Raw genomic sequence first — 16,741 nt, forward strand, 5'->3', positions numbered from 1 at the left:
TTCTGTCTCCCTCAGTGCCTCACTACCCAGATAATTCATCAGCTCTTGTCTGTATAATCCTTCACCTGGTTTCAATCTCTACCCTCAAATGCTGTCTGGCTTTAGGTTCATTTTTTTTTAAAAGTTCATTAGTGTGATATATTGTAATGTATTTCTAGCCATATTTTTACTATGCATATCATTTATACTTTAATCTATCAGCGGATAATAATAGTCTAAATAACCAATAGTCTAAATGAGTGAATAATAAACTCCACCTTGGTTCTTGTTTTTGTCCAAATTTGAATTAAATCACCAGTCATGCAATTTGATCTGAGGTCAGCGGAGGTCCACAAAGGGCCACCCACGCAGATCTAGTTGCAGACCTGGAGCCAAAGATTGTTTACTTTTTCCTAAAGAATCTAAAATAGCGACTAGATAGACAGAGAGTGTGACTAAGAAAATACAGCTGCTGCTGTATTTGTGGATGAAAACTCACAGAAGCAGAGGTGGAGAACACTGCCTGTAAGATTTTGACAGTAGGCTGACAGTGCATAAGTAGCAGTGTTGGCACAAAGCATGAACAAAATTAGCTTGCAAATCCCCCAAAAGCTTTGAACTCCTAGCTTGGAGTAATGTACCTACTCAGTGGGAGAATCTCCTCAGAAAAACAACCTAAACAGAAGGTATTTTTCTACACTTAGAAATAAGATCCCTGCCACTTCTCTCAGGGTTTCCCATTCACATAGAACAGAATCATTTCTGTAAGTTCTGACTCTTTCCTCCTGTTTAGAGGATAAAAAGCAGAGAGTTTGAGACATCCTTGGAGTCAGAGTGGAGTTTTGTTCCCTACTGCAGCTGCATTCACTGGTGAGCCATTTACCAGTGTTACTTCTTGCAGTTTAATGTGGTGAGAATAATTTTAGAATCCCATAAAACTTCCTCCTGGGGAGACATTAAAGGAAGATATTTTTTATCAGGAATCTCAACCATGTAACTATGGGAACTTTTAAAAACTGTTTATCTGGAGATGATTCTAGAGGATGTGAATTTGTCATGTGCACTGAGAAGTACTGTGATTTGGATAAGCAGCAGTCAGTGCCATCAGACCTGTACAAAATCATTCCAGGCTATCCAGGATTGTCTGCTAGTGATTTTTCTTCCTTCCCTTAGTTGAAATGATTACCAGTGCAAGCAGCCCAAACTTCAGAAGGACTTTCCTGAGACCTTTGCAGCTGCCATCTACCTCTGTATTTTTATTCTAATCCCTGATTTACCCTTGAGTAAACACAGTATCCATCTGAGCACTGAGTAGAGACGTTACTTCTTCACTATGTTTGAAATGGCATTGTTTTTGCTCAGAAAACTGTATTATGCTGTAAAGTGTGGCTTCACCTTTGGAAATGTTGAGAAACAAGATGTGGGTGTCACTGTTACCTACAGTAGGACAGTGCTTCACATTAAGACACTGGAACGTGCAGATATCCATGCTGCTGTCCCAGCTCCCCTTACAGTAAGTGGGAGCTGGAGTTCAGTTCAGTTGCCTGTAACTGCAGGCACTTACTGTTCAAACCTGCCTCAGTATCTACAGAGCTGTAGCAGTCATGGAAACTGGGCTGGGACTCAGCTGCCTGAATAGCACCTTTGCTGGAAGTATGTAAATCAAGCCCATAGCACACCTGCAAACAGCTCCTGCTACACCTAAAAGCAAATCCAGACCCTAAACTGCAGTTGCTTTACCTAACATTAAGCACCTAGAGCCATTTGAAATGCCTGCAGGGTGTCTGCATGGAAGGACAAATGTGGAAAAACTGCTACCAAGCGTGATGTTCTGGGGCATTTCACATGGCACTTATCCCCTGTCTTTGGGCATCTGAATCCCAAGCGTAAGCTCTAAAGCTCCAGCATGGATTTGGGAAGTGAAATGTGCAATTCTTGGAGATCTTTTAGTGCACAGTGTTAGTGTAGTACAACCTTCTTAAGACTGTAATGTGCAAAGTATTGTTGTTCAGAGTTTGAGATCCATCTGGGTAACAACACTTCCTGTATATAAAGTCACTGTCAGTGCTTCCTATGAAAATCTTGACATTTACCACCTACCGGCATTTACCTAAAGGACAGTATTTGCAGTGTAACCTGGCACTTAAATGGGAAAAGTAAATATAACAACCTGAAGCCCTAAATGTTAAAATATGAGTTTTCATTTGCATGGAAGTCCTGATTTCTTTCTAGAAGAGCACAAAAGGGACACAGTGTGACGACTGGAATTTCTATGATGCCTCCTTTATTGTGTTAGATTCACTTGTTCTTTTTCAGAGTACAAGAGGCATTTCTGAAGCAATTTCTGTTTCCTTTTAGAAAAGATGATCAGCAATCCAAAATTTGTGTCTAAAAGCTACTTAATTTTTTTCTCCTTTCCTTGCAACAGGTGCCTATTCCCTGTCTATTCGTGACTGGGATGATATGAAAGGAGATCATGTCAAACATTATAAGATTCGTAAACTTGACAATGGTGGATATTATATCACAACTCGGGCACAGTTTGAAACTCTTCAACAGCTGGTTCAGCATTATTCAGGTAACTTTCCAGATAACACATAGCACTCTTAATTACTTTAAAACAAGTGTTTGCTGCTGAGCTGAGGGATGTGTGAGATGCCCTGAAGAGTTGTTTGAGCTATGTCTTCTGCTTGTTGTAATGCATCTTCCATTTTCCCTTTCCCATTACAGTTACAAATGGTTTTGAGCACTGTTCACAGCCTACAGTGGCTGAACTTTTAAAAGCTAGCACTCTGCTGAGGTAGAGGTTTTGCCCATTCTCCTTTTTCTAAGCGAACAGAATTACTGAATTTGACTTGCATATCTCAAAGCATGAATTCCCTGTGCACAGGCAAGAGCTGTATGGACCCTCTTGCAGTGCAGTACTCCTAGTAAATAAATGGGAAATTGCATTGTGGAATTCAGTCACTTAATGTAATGACTGAAAGTTTTGTGTGTATATACCTGACTGAAAGTTTACCATTGAATTTGTGTTCAATGTGCAGAGTGTTACCATTTAAATCTTAATTGGTCTACTTTTAAAAATAAATATGGCAAGTTGGGTGTCTCTTTATTCATGCTGTTTGTGTCCAACCACCAGTCTCTTTCTTTTTTCTTTTTTTTTTTCCAGTTCCTTTGACTAAAATGTCATATAAACTATTCAATCCAAATGTGCATCCTGCTGTCATTAAGAATTGGTATACAATAGCTACAACTCAAAAATCCCCCAACTTCTTTATAAGCCCATTGATTCTTACATATAAGATTGTCATGTTTCTCAGCTCGGTCATTTTTGAAGCAGAAGTTTTTATTTAAAATTATTATTTTTATATTTCCTTACTTTAGCTTTTCATAATTATAAAAGGTGACCCCAAATGCTTACTGCTCAAAAGCTCTTCATAAATTTTACTTGGGAAATCAACTTCTTTGTGGGATGTTTTTTTTTTTTCTGTATTCTTTGTATTCTGTCTGCTGTATTCTTATGCTATTCATACTAGACATCTGGCTGTCTTCTCCACCCAGTTTCTGATGGGTGTATGCTCCTGGGAGAATTTCTAGTTGTTTCTGGTGACTCTACATTAAAATAAGCTTAATAATATATAGAAATTCAAATTAAAACTGACACTTTTCAACCACCCCATACAAACTCTAGTATATGTCAACTTTTAGTTGTCTGTGTTCAAATTATTTGGATCATGTATTTCCCCCACACACAGAAGCAAAGGCTGCAGAGATCTGGAAGCAGTCATTTCTGTGCAGCACAAAGACATCATGATCAGTGTGATCCTTGCAGAGTAGCTCACAAGGGCATAGTACAGATCCACCTCCCAGAGGTTTCACTTGCAGCCCCAGCTCACTTGAAGCATAAACACTGCCTCTAACTGCCTGCTCAGCACTCTGGGTTCAGCAAGGTGGACTTGTGAGTGCCTAGATTTACTTCAAGGGAGTATTCAACATTGCCCAAATGACTCTGTAAAGATAATCATGGTTCCTGAAGAACCACTGCTGAGGCTATACATCAGTGCCTCCACAGTAGGACAGGTATACTCTGCACTGTCCCCTTCAGCCTTCATCCTATCACCACTGGAGGACCCCTGCCATCTAGCCAGACTATCCAGGTGAACAGCATGCAGCCTGGCCTTGTGCAGGCTGTTCTTTGTCAGGAGCTGGAAGTACCAATTGTAGCTTTGCACAGACACAGCCCATCTCCACATTGCACTCCCATCACGTTGCCAAGTAGCCTTGTTAGCCAGATTTATTCCAGCCTGGGATAGTATAATTACCTGCAGTGTCTGGGCTTTCAAAGATCAGATTTCCAGATAAAAAATATTGAGACCGCCAAGGTGTCCTGACATCAGGCTGAAGTCTAGTAACAGCACACTTGTACTTGGAGCATTCCCTAACTGTAAGCCTTTCAAAAATAAGTATTGTTCTTGTGCATGCAGTCCAGGCTTATAGGTTGGCCAACATGCTAGCTTTTCTGTTGGTTTGGTTTTTTTTCAATTAAAGAAAAAGGAGGTCTTGAAAACCTCTAATTCCTTTCTGCATCCATCCAAACTCATAAGAAGGTTTTCCATGATTTTTGAATAATCTCTACTCTAATATTCTATTGAAATTGTCTTGGAATAAGACATACCAGTTGATCAGTTCATCTTCCCTGTTCTGTGGTCGTTGCCATCTGGATACATGAAACACATCAAGATCCATATCAGGGTGTCTGTAGGGACTTATGCACTATCCCACAACACCCAAGCTGAGGAGGTAGAGCTTGGTATTTTGGTGATTGCCCAACCTATGATGCTGAAACCAGCTTTTCACCTTCCCAGAAAGAAATACTGTACAGGAGAATAAAGATTAGATTTGTGTGTGAAATACAGTATCAGTAACCCCTATTGTCCTGCTCTGCTGCACCTGTTTTAAGATACATGCTGCTCTGCCAGCTTTGAATCATAGTCTATTTTGTGCCATATAGTATACTACACAACAATATGGCCTTACATATATATATATACATATATACACATACATATATATAAAAATGTTTTTTCTCTTGCTAAAATATTTTTTTACTTTTATCACAGTTCAGTCTTCCATGAAGCTTTGCAAGAAATAAGTATAATGAATCTGCTCCAAACAATGCAGGACTGGCCACATACACTAATAAAAGTCTGCTCGATAACAAATGAGAGGAAAAAAGTTCCGGAGGATACCTAGAAAAATATCTTCTCACAGAACAGACTATAGGAAATACTCTTTCAGAGGATGCACTAAAAAATACTGAAAAAAATATGCCAAATTTTCATTGATATAATTCTCAGAAAAAAATGAATATTTTCTGTGTTTCTTTTCCTCAGTTCAGGAACAAGCCAGTTTGTGAATTACTGATTTTTTAATGAAGTGATACTTTTCTGTACTATACTAGCTACTTACAAAGCTATCTTAATGCAGCACTGTGGGAAAAGGGAAATCCTGAGTCCACAAGAGAAACCATTGATGGTCACCTTCAAAGGCAGGCTGTGGAAGCAGAAACTAAAATATTTCCTGTTCTGTCTCAAATGAATATGTTTCAGTGTTCAATTTCTAATCTTCCAGGATGCTTTGTGGTATGCAACTAACAGCTGTTGTGAGTAGCATTGTTTTTATGCTTACTGTTTTTGTTTCATGTCACACTTTTTTTTCTTTCCTCTCCTTTGCTGTTGGCTTCACTTCTGGCTCCATCAGAGAGAGCTGCAGGTCTTTGCTGCCGCTTAGTAGTCCCCTGTCATAAAGGAATGCCAAGGCTTACTGATCTGTCTGTCAAAACCAAAGATGTCTGGGAAATTCCACGAGAATCCCTACAGTTGATCAAGAGACTGGGAAATGGGCAGTTTGGGGAAGTATGGATGGGTATGGAGCAAAATAATTATTCTAAAATAGCTCTTTGTGTGGGGATTGCAAGATGGAAGGTGAAGTGTAGGACATACAAAGCTCAAATTGTTAGGAGAAATACCTTTGGAATAGTGTATTTCGCTTTGAAATTCTTCAGTCTTGAACTCTCATTGTAATTGATGGCAAAAGAAAACTGAAATTTTGTGTTTCTTTGGAAGGCTTCAGTTTTGACAAATTACCAGTCTCTTATTAATAAATCAAGGTTCACATAGCAATCTACTAATTATACCAATGAGCCTTTTTCTGCAAGCTAAGAAGAAAGTCTTTGCCTTCAGTATCCAAAAATCAGTGTTTGCAAATGAACTTTAATGCAGCACTGAAAGAGAAGTCACCTTCCATCTTTCTCAATGCATGCATAATTTTGGATTATAAGTGTGTTTTTTTTATTAATTTCCTCTCCTATAGAGAAAGCTGATGGTTTGTGTTTTAACTTAACTGTGATTGCTACGAATAATACCCCACAAACTGTTGGATTGGCTAAAGATGCATGGGAAGTTGCACGTGATTCATTATTTCTGGAACAGAAGCTTGGTCAGGGCTGTTTCGCTGAAGTGTGGCGTGGTAAGGCAGAGAATATATTTTGCTTTTGGATGGATCTTTTAAGGCCCTCTTGGCTGAAATAAATATTTCAAGTAGAAATCTTAAAGCTAAAAGATCAGAATAGCATGAAATATTGGTTTATGTCACTCAAACAGACCTAAATGCAGTAATCTTTGTGGAAATTCCTTTCATTTACACACACACTGATATGAGACTTTAGGGCTTTAAATTTCATTACTTGCACTGATTTTATTTGACTGGCTATACAGGTGTCAGGTTTTAAAACAGAAGTGATGCTAAACTTGTGAAGCAGAATGGCTAACCAGAAATTAATCTCATACATTGATATTTTTCTTTCCTCGTATGTTCTAGCATTGATGGGGTCAAACCCTGCAAATGCTTCCGTCCCCTCTTCCAATTTTAAAGCAGTGTCAGCGAGCTCATACTTTCAAGCTAGCTTTCCCATGCATCCACTTCATTAATTGTTTTGAAATTTGTGTCTGCATCACAGAAGCCTGTAACTCGATATAGAGACCAGGGACAATAGTGTCAAGACTTGCCCAGCCCAGCTGAACCCACACTTTGAAGTCCAGAAATACTGACATTTTCCAAATCCACTGACATTGTTTTCTGCCCATTTGCCAGCTTTACTTAATACTCCCCTCTCCATGGGCCTCATTCTTTTAATGACTACAAAACAATAGTAATTTAAAAAAATATATAAATCTTATTATAGCCGTAGCATTGAAACACAATATAGTGGCCGTTTAATGAGAGGTGGGCTCAATTTTTGTGCCAAATTGCACTCTGTGTAACATCTTAGAATATTTCATTCAAATGAAGAATCACCATATGTTGCTTCTTTACTTCACAGTCACACTGGTGGAGGAGTGTGGTCATTCTTTTTGTTGCAGTGACACAAAGAATGTAAAACCAAAATAACCAGTGGGCTCTCCTGGGCTCTTGCAGCTGTTTTCCGTTTCAAGACTACAGAAAGGAGCGTGGTAGCAAGTCTCTGAAATTTATAGAATGCAGTTGACCTGTTGAAAAAAAAAAAACAAAAAAACACAGCCAACTATGTTTTATATTAGCATCCCCAGATAACTGCAGTTTCACTTTCTTGTTTTTCATCTTGAATACCTGTTAGACTTTCAAGTTGATATTAATACTTAGTGGTCACCTTTTATGTGCCATAGATCTTAAACTGTTAAAATAAGCTAAAGCAGCAAATGCAATTTAGAAAAAAATCAACAATGAGAAATAAAGTGCCAAGTACCAATACCAAATATCTGTCAGATATGGGAAAAATGTTATTACAGTTGGGACATTATTTTTCTTAATGTATAGTAAAAATATGTTAACAGCCGTGAAGTATTACTGAATTGGAACATATTAACACAGTAAAAATGGATAAAAAAATGCATTAAGTAGTAGCTAACCACCTGCAAGAGGAGGTCAGAGGAAGGTCTCTGCTGATGAAAGATAGCTAATTTTCTGTGAGATATAAAAATATCAAAGCAAAACAAGAAAATGTAACTATTCAAACTGAAATCTGGATGGGAGAATAAGTTAACCCTTTTTATTTAATTTTCTTTTTTTAACAACTGAATATGTTTGGAAAAATGTTCAAAATACAACTACTGAAAGCGTTTTGTGGTAACAGAATGAAGCTCAGGGTTTTTTTATCAAGGCAAAACAAACAAACACAGAGTTAATCTCGTGAACACACCAGGTAAAATCCTAGTGTATTAATGCCAGTAATGAAAACCCTGATTTCCACGAGGCTCGGTTTCCACCACAGTTTGCATAACTGGTGGCACTTCTGCAAGCGACAGAGACTGCTCTGCAGGTCTGTGTATCAGTGTCTCCCTACAGGACATGCTTCATTTCACCCATTGAAAATGATTTTGGCAGCTCTGCTTGAAATCAGAAGGTGAAGCTGCATCCTTCCTAGCTTGCACATTAGCACTACTGAAGCAAAGCCTTACTTCAGCTGTGCTTTGAAGGACTGGGTGAAACCAGGAGCTTAGGAGCCTGCCTTAGGTGGTGCTCAGGACTTTACTGCAGCATTAGTAGTGGTCACAGCACTTGGCAGTGAGCTGGCAGAAGTAAAAAAAAAAAACAAACTTGCACTGCACACTTTTGGCTAATACACGTCTCAAACCCTCCTCAAGCAACACAGTGTGTTGCTGCATGAGTAGTCAAGAAAATGAAAAGCAGCATTCAGAGCAGCTCCCCCACCTCTTCTCCCCTGCCTTGACTAGGTGAGACAGCAGCTGAGAGCTGACTGCACAAAAAGCAACCTAGCTCATTTATGCCCTGGCAGGTTGCAAAAGCTCACAATCAAGGTATTTTGTATTAGTCTGCTCCTGTGCAGATGCTGAGCCACAGTAACTGATTGTTGATGTGCTTTTAACAAAAACAAGTTAACTGTATTTTAGCCCAAATATTCAATGTACTGTGTACATCTTCTGCTATTTTTATGCTCGTGTGCAGAGGATTAGATTTTACCCAGTACTATTAATATCTGAAGTCACATAGTGTTGTTCTCCTGCCTTGTGAAACAGCAGCTCCCCATCAACAGATCACTTTCTATATAGGATCTTTGAGATCCAGAGTGAAAGATGCACTGTCATAGTGCTGTGTAGAGAACTGATGAGGAAAGTCTGGACTGCTTGTAGCTGCATTAAAAAAGAAATATTTTTAAAGATATTTTTAAATTAGCATTTATCATTTTGAAGAAGCTTTTACCATTGCTTCTATTCCATTTGGCTCCTGTTACTATAGGACTGTGTTAGTGAATTTATCAGCAAAGAGATCCAAGAATTTTTCTGAACAGGCATAGTTCTGTGCATGTCTGTCAGCTCCAAAAGACTGCATGAAAACACATAGCTGCAACACCTGGACTTCTGCCAGCTGACAGAGCAAGCTGCTGGGGATCCTGCACCTCTAGGGCTGGTGGCTGCAGCCCTCTTCGCAGGCTCCTGGTAGCTCAGATCCATGTCAGCCTTGCCTCTGAAGCAAGCTTCTGGGAAGCCTGGTCCAGGAACTACCAGAACTACCTTTTGTTGCTATCTATCCTGCCCCCCAGAGAGATCCCAGCTCTATTCAGGGCCTTGTGCAGGCTTCTGGGGCCTTGCCCTTCCATGTCCCCACCCCATGGCACTGCACCCCAGCACTTCTGGCCTATACATCCTTTTGGCTCTCCCTGTCCCAGGGCTGGTGCGAGGCTCAAGGAGCACCCAGCCCCTCGGGAGCAGCTCTGGCGTGTCTGCAGCCCTGCTGCCTGCTGTGAGGTGCTGCAGAGGGTCTGGGAGGTGGAGTGAGGGTAGCAGGAGCCTTTGTGTTTTCATCAGCAGCTGCTGGGCTTCCAGGAGTGAGGAGGAGAAGAACAAAGACTCATTTTGGTTTGGAAACAGGCCCGTGTTTCTGAAATGAAATCGATTCTGAATTTGTTGCTTGGGAATTTGGAATTTTTCTTATATATATTTTTTCCTGTAATTCAGAAAAAAAAAAAAATAATGTTAAAATGTCATGCAAATGGAAAGTTCTGGCTTTAGCCAGTTCTGTTATCCAAATCTGTGAGTGGAACCGTGTTTTTGTCTGGAGTCATTACTTGTTAGGAGGGAAATGAATGGAGATAGATTTCAGCAGTCCCGAGTTTCTTACTCAGAGGAGGTTTCTGTGGACGCCACTGGAAGCATTGTCTGAGTAAGGCATGAGAGATCATGCCCCAGTGCCAATGGGAGTATTTATTTTATTTTTTTTTATAACCAAAAAAGACTAAAATATGAGGGAGGCATGGGAGGAAAACAAATGGAAAGGCAAAATATGAAACCACTTGCAAAAGTACTATTGTGTCCTTGCTAGCTTACTCCTCCGTTACATTAGGTATCGGTCAGAAAAATGAATAGAAGCTATTAAATCTTACTATGTGTCTGTGCTTTTAGGTACGTGGAATGGAAATACTAAAGTGGCTATCAAGACTCTGAAGCCTGGCACTATGTCTCCAGAATCATTCTTGGAGGAAGCCCAAATCATGAAGAAGCTAAAACATGACAAGCTGGTCCAGCTTTATGCTGTGGTGTCTGAAGAACCCATCTATATTGTCACAGAGTACATGAGCAAAGGTGAAGCTAGAGCTGCTGCCATTGATTGCAATACATTTTTTTTATGAAGCTCAGAGTGTGATGCCTGAACAGTGTGTGAGGAAGGAAAGGGTGAACACAAAGCTAAATTCACTTCTGCTTCAGGAGGACTGTCATTCAACTGCATAGGACTGAAAGCCTAAAATCACCTAGATACACAAGCAAGAAACACATCAAGAAAATTTGTGCTAGATTCTTTTCACTTTCCTGTTCTCCTACCTCTTCTCCTTCCCCTTCCCTTCCACCTCCTCTCCTCTCTTTTTCTTTAAGCTACCTAACTGGTAACAATGTAGTAAAATGAGAAAAAGAAAACGTTTAGCTCCATCAGATCTCCAGCAGGGGTGCTGAGAGCAGAGCAAAAAATCTGCTTGTTTTGGAAAAGCAAAGAAACCAAATAGGAAACGTAAGTTCTCACAGGGAAGTTTCATTGTACATTGGAGAATACACTGAAATTTTCAGTACATTTTTTCAGTCTATTTGGAGTTGATTTTTATTTTCCTGGCAGGTGCCTGCCCACCTCCCTCCTCAGGGGCATCCAAGCACTGACTAACTCACATTTTAATCATATGTCTCAATGACAAGCATGTGCTTTTTCCTTTTAAAAAAACAACTTCTCAAAAGTCTTCTGAAATACATGGTTTATTTTGGCTTAGTTTACTAGTTTTTACAGTGCCATTTTATATGTTTGGTTCTGAGCTTGAGGCTCAGGATTTATCAGGGGAAAAAGGCCTAATCATCTGTCTTTTCCCCTTATTTGTTAAACCAGTTCACTGACCTTGTTTAAAGGAGACTGCCACACTTCTCTGTTTAAGTAAAAGATTGTGAAGCTGCAGATTTTTAAAAGCTACAGGGAGCCTCCTTGCTTTCCTTCTCACATGGAAGTTATGTGCATATTGCTTTTACTAAAATCACTTCCATTTGACTTGTTTGGTCTTCTCTAGTTTTGCATAGTGATCTTCTAAAATTCATAGTTCATGCCACAGCTAGTTGTTTGTTGCCTAGAGTAGGATGGCTACAAATAGCGTGGTTACTAATTTTCTAAGGAAAATTAGCCTCTTAATGCTAGCACATTTAGACTTACCAGGCTTCAGGCTGACCTTTCTTTTGGAGAAGGTTGAGCCAGGATCTGACTTTTTCCATAGCTTGTGAAGCTTGGAACCAGGCTGACACTTTTTAGTGAGCTGAGGCCTTTTGAGAGCAGCAAGTATGCAGTTTCAAAGAGCACTGGAAATGTGAGGAAAGATCAGCTTTCTTAGTAACAATCAGGAAAATTAAAAACAACTTTCTTTTCCCTACAGTTTTCTTTAGACTAGTGACATAGACTTCTGCAAGCCAATCTTACAGCCGACTGAAACAAGTACAGTAGGAGAATTTTAAAATACCATGTTTTTTGTTTGCTTGTTTTGTCTTTCGTTGTTTTTTTTTTCTGAAACTGCCCACTTGAACTCAAAGCACTGTTGTATTTAATATTGCACATATTGTTGCACCTCCAACCTGATGAATAGCCATTGTTTCCCTAACATTTCTGTATTGTGTCATCTCTGCATTTACAGGGAGCTTGCTAGATTTCTTAAAAGATGGAGAAGGAAGAGCTCTGAAGCTACCAAACTTAGTGGACATGGCAGCTCAGGTCTGTCTTCAAAGTGTTGAGCACTTAGGTGTGCATGTTTCAAAGCTCACAGATGTTTGAGTTCCTTTTAAAATGCACTTGATTGTGTTTTACACAGGTGGCTGCAGGAATGGCATATATTGAACGAATGAATTACATACACAGAGATCTGCGATCTGCAAACATTCTGGTGGGGAATGGACTAATATGCAAGATTGCTGACTTTGGATTAGCAAGGCTGATCGAAGACAATGAGTATACAGCAAGACAAGGTAGGTACAACAGCAGGAATAGCACTGAGCGTTGTTTTTCTGACAGGAGAACATCACTTTAAAAAACTCTCTCTCCTGTGCTTTGGAGTTGCTTTCAGAAATCCTGAAGTCATATTACGTGCTAGTCCAGAAAACTCCACTGCTGAAGGCACATCCTGCAGAGGATATCTGATCAGTTGTCTTTGTTTCATTTTGGTCAGTTTTTAAAGGAAAAATAATGAATAGGAGCACAGGTGCATGAAGTGACAGTAATGATGAGGTCCTAGTGGTGCCACAACAAAGCTGATACTTTACTTACCACGCTAGAACGCCTGAATAGAATAACCCACAACGGGCTATGTCTGCTACTTCTTTAATGATGTGCCCTCTAGGTTTTGCTAACCACTATCAACATTGCTGTGCTATTCTTATTTTCTTTATTTTGACTGTTCAAAGAAATCTGAGAATCATGTTTTCATGCAGTAGAGCTGTCTCTCTGAGAACTTAAAAAGTTACTTTAACAGGAAAGCCATTTTCCAGCTCCACATAGAATGCTGGGCACCACTGACAACTGATAGGCTGTAAAAACAAATCAAATAGTATTGTAGCTTTTTAAAAAAGCATGTGTGCATGTGTTTAGACTGAGCCATGACACAGCCTCTTTGTAGTTAGTTGTTCTTTACAAGTCATGCTTGGTTGTCAGATGTTGATCCAAGTTTGCAGAACTACAGTTTTGTTCTCTTTCTGCTGGCAGTACACTGGTAGTGCTTGCTTAATATGTGTCAGTAAATACCACTCTGTCCATTCTCAGTTCTGAAGCCAGAGACTGCCTCATTAAACTGTGTTTCATGTCATCAGAAAGCGAGGGTTAGCTAAATGCACCTTCATAACCTACATTTACTCCTTCCTATTGAAAGATTTTTCTCTTAACTGAAGTCCCTCTTATTAGCAGATTAACTCTTAGGAAAGAGCTAACCTCTTTCTGTAACTTTCAAGTGCTGACAGAATGAGACAGTTTCCAGAGAGCAGGCATGCTCCCTTTGATCACAACCCTCTTAATTGCTCTCAGCAGCACCTAGCCACAGGGATGGGGAGAGCAGGCTGCATCCACACTAACAGTTGCTGGCTTCATTCAGGAGACAAGCCCTGATTATTTTGTGGAGGTCCTTAAGGAACGTGTTGTAGGTACTAATGCAGAGTTAACTGCTACTGAGTTAAACCTGAGGGTGAGAATTGCTCCTTGCTTGCAAAAATAGCTTCATGTCGTTCTCTCTAGAGTCTCTGCTGGACAGAAAGCTGCCTCCTGTCCCCTCCCCTCTGCAAAACAAGAAGGGTTTCTCTTGAAAAAGGCAGCAGATCCAGTCTGTAAAATGGCTTTGAAACTGTTTTCTATAGTATCTCCATTTTTGTCTGTTTTACTGCCATGCCTTTTGTTCCCTTTGGAAACAGCCCAGTGTATAGTTTGACATGACTAATTATTTGTTTGAATAGACAAGTATGTAACCTACTTCTGGCCAAATCTCTTCAAGCCCATGATCCCTAGGAAATCCTCTGATGACCTGTTTGCTTCCTGGTTTAAATCTCTCAAATAGTTTTGCTCTCTTTATCTGTTAGAAATCCTTGAAAACCTGCATGAGCAATGTTGAGGAAAAGCTTAGATTGTTTAAGACAATAAGTTACTGGATTATTGGTGAGAAATCTTTGAGCTGCAGAAAGTAAAATGGCAGGACTAGCAGGGAGAGGGACCATAGTGGTAGACATGCCCTGCCCTGCTTTCACTGTGAAATCTCTTGTATCATGGAAAAAGCAGCTAGGAAAGGTCTGGCATTCAACCTCTGTCACTGACACTGAGGAGACCTGACTCCAGTGTGCATGGTACTATCTTGTGGTGCACGTGGGGAGAAGTCACTCAAATTTGTTCATACTTCAAGGCAATGGACCATGCTTCTTCCCTGTACTGAGGTCAGGCTGAACTCCTTCGGGGCCATAGAGGACTTTGGAATGTGGACCCAAAGAGTTGCAATCACAGACATCTTGTAGAAATGTTTGCCCCCTTTCGGTAACGATTTTTTCACCCTTTCTTAATTGTTAACTTGTATTTGGAAGGAGTGCATTTCTGGCCAGGCAACCTATTTTCAATTTACTTTTCATTGCAATTCATCTGGCTTCCAAGGCAGGTGGGCAGCCAGGGTTGAGCCTGGGACCTTTAATTTATCGAGGAAGAAACAGCTTCTAAAATGCCACTGGAATTTTTCTCTGAAGTGAAATTCAATCCTGTTTGTTCAGTTCGGCTTCGGTTTTGAGCACTGCTTGGTGGCGACCACAGTATCAGAAGGAAATGGTTGTCTTTGCTTGTTTCCCATGACCTATTACTTCAGCCTCTGAGGGGATGCATCTGGGGACCGTTCTGTTTATCTGGCTGACCGCTGCTTCACTGGGAATTCTGACATGGGAGGAGACCCTGGCTGGCAGAGGGAAGGGGGTGGGGAGTGCTGTAGACTGGCAGCTCCTGTGGGAGAGAGGAAATGTTTTGCCTTATGAAATCTGAAGATTAAAGCCTTTGGTCACTCTCTCTGCAGCAGTCTTCCTCTTCATGGCTTGTAAGTGAGTTAGCAGGGAGCTTGTTGTCAGTCTGGGGAAGTGCTGGCTTTCTCCGGCCTCGCTTGGTCTCCGGCTCCCTTCCCCCACTGTCACTTCTGCCTCCGATTAAATATTTTGAAAGGAAACAGATGGGGATGCTTTGAGCTCCAGCGGGTTAGAGTGCAGGATTCCTGAACCTGTGTGGGTATTACTCAGCCTGGTGGTAACGTTTTACCGACCGGTTTATTTTCTTTTTGGTTTGAACAAAGGAGGTCTGACTGCTCCTGATTTAAGAGAGGTAAATAAAAAGCAGTTTGTTGTCTGCGCTGCCATTTCTCAGCAATTGGCAGGAAGGAAAAAGATGGTCACACTGCTAATGATTTAAAGTGTGTAACCAGCAGCTATATGCTGCCATTAAATAATACACACCAAAAAAAGTTCTTGGCTTGTAATGAACATTTGGCTCCTCTTACTCTTAGAGGAAGTGAGTAATCAAAGGGAAAAAAACATGCTATTAAAGTGACGCCCATTTTAAAGGCTATGGCAGTGAACTTACTGCAGTCCACCCCATCAGGGCTTGGATCTTCTGGCTGTCGCTGTTGCAACATCTTTTTCCCCCACACAACGTTGGGCATATTCAGTCTTGTGTACTTCCATAGTGATTATGCCTGTGTTAGCCTTGCAGGGCAACCCCTAGCATTCTTGGTGCTCTGTGGTATGGAGAGAAACTTCTCCTCACCCGCACGCACAGGATTCCTCATGCAGCTCTGCTCCCTGCACTGATCTGGTTCGCAGCTCTGCAGGGTCTGGGCCAAGCACATGGCATTGCTGTGCTGAGTGCTCCATGGAGCTGCTGCGGATGAGCTGTTACTATTCAAAGCTGTAGCAACTGATACAAATTTAAATTGCCTTAATACAAAAAGAGCATTTATTTTCCAGGCAATATTTCTACTGCATTCACCGGCAGGGCTTGCAGTAATGCTGCTCCAAGCACACATGAAACATTAAGAATCTTTCTGATGCCTTCCAGACAAGTCAGGTCTATTCTGGGAGCTCTCATACATGTTTGTAAACTTTTGGATCACTTTTGCCTCCTCAGTGCTTAGAAATATCTCCTTCCTGCCCTGCTCAGAAACCAGTGATGCTTCTTATTTTTGTTTCCTAGAAAAGAGCAGGCACTATTTCCCTCTGCCACTCTCTCCCTGGTCTCACCACTCATCAGTTGATTGAGCGCTGGTGTTGGCAATTGGTTGCACCACCAGCTGCAGCGCCCCAGGCTTTGCCCTCACTTAGTGCCAAAGAGCAGGCAGGAGGGGACAGCATCTGCTTCTCAGCAGCGACCCCAGATCCTGGAGGGGTAGCAGAGGTGCCTTCTGCCCCCTCAGCAAGGAGCTTTACAGGTCTGGGGAGGGCTAGGGCTGTGTTTGGGCCCACCTGCAGCTGTACCTCTTGTTCCCCAATTCCTGGGGAAGGGTCAGCCTGCCTCTGGCTCCTGACATTTTGCCATGCTTGTAATTTCACGTTAGTTCTCACAGCACAAAAAATGCAATTGCACGGTCCCTCCCACACAGCACACCCCATCGCCTACCAAGGCTGACTCGTTTCCTGTTACATGCTTACTTCAGCATTTCAGTTTTACCCTTTGTAGCCTTCTCTTTTCAGCCTCG

The 16,741-nt window shown here is 41.0% G+C and overlaps 1 protein-coding gene across 8 annotated transcripts in view; it reads left to right on the forward strand.

The window, feature by feature from the left end:
- The window catches only part of FYN (FYN proto-oncogene, Src family tyrosine kinase), a 131,656-nt gene that overhangs the window by 98,197 nt on the left and 16,718 nt on the right, over window positions 1-16,741 (forward strand). For 6 of the 8 annotated variants that reach the window (XM_031611153.2, XM_090135878.1, XM_031611152.2 and 3 more), the window contains 5 exons: window positions 2,408-2,557; window positions 5,740-5,904; window positions 10,437-10,616; window positions 12,188-12,264; window positions 12,362-12,515. In XM_031611153.2, coding sequence (XP_031467013.1) covers window positions 2,408-2,557; window positions 5,740-5,904; window positions 10,437-10,616; window positions 12,188-12,264; window positions 12,362-12,515 — 726 coding nt within the window. Of the gene's footprint in view, window positions 1-2,407; window positions 2,558-5,739; window positions 5,905-6,351; window positions 6,508-10,436; window positions 10,617-12,187; window positions 12,265-12,361; window positions 12,516-16,741 lie in introns of all 8 variants that reach the window. The other 2 variants (XM_031611156.2, XM_090135879.1) reach the window with 2 other exon arrangements.

The sequence above is a fragment of the Phasianus colchicus genome, chromosome 2 (genome assembly GCF_987193195.1).
Source record: "Phasianus colchicus chromosome 2, bPhaCol1.hap1.1, whole genome shotgun sequence".
Classification (NCBI taxonomy): Eukaryota; Metazoa; Chordata; class Aves; order Galliformes; family Phasianidae; genus Phasianus; species Phasianus colchicus.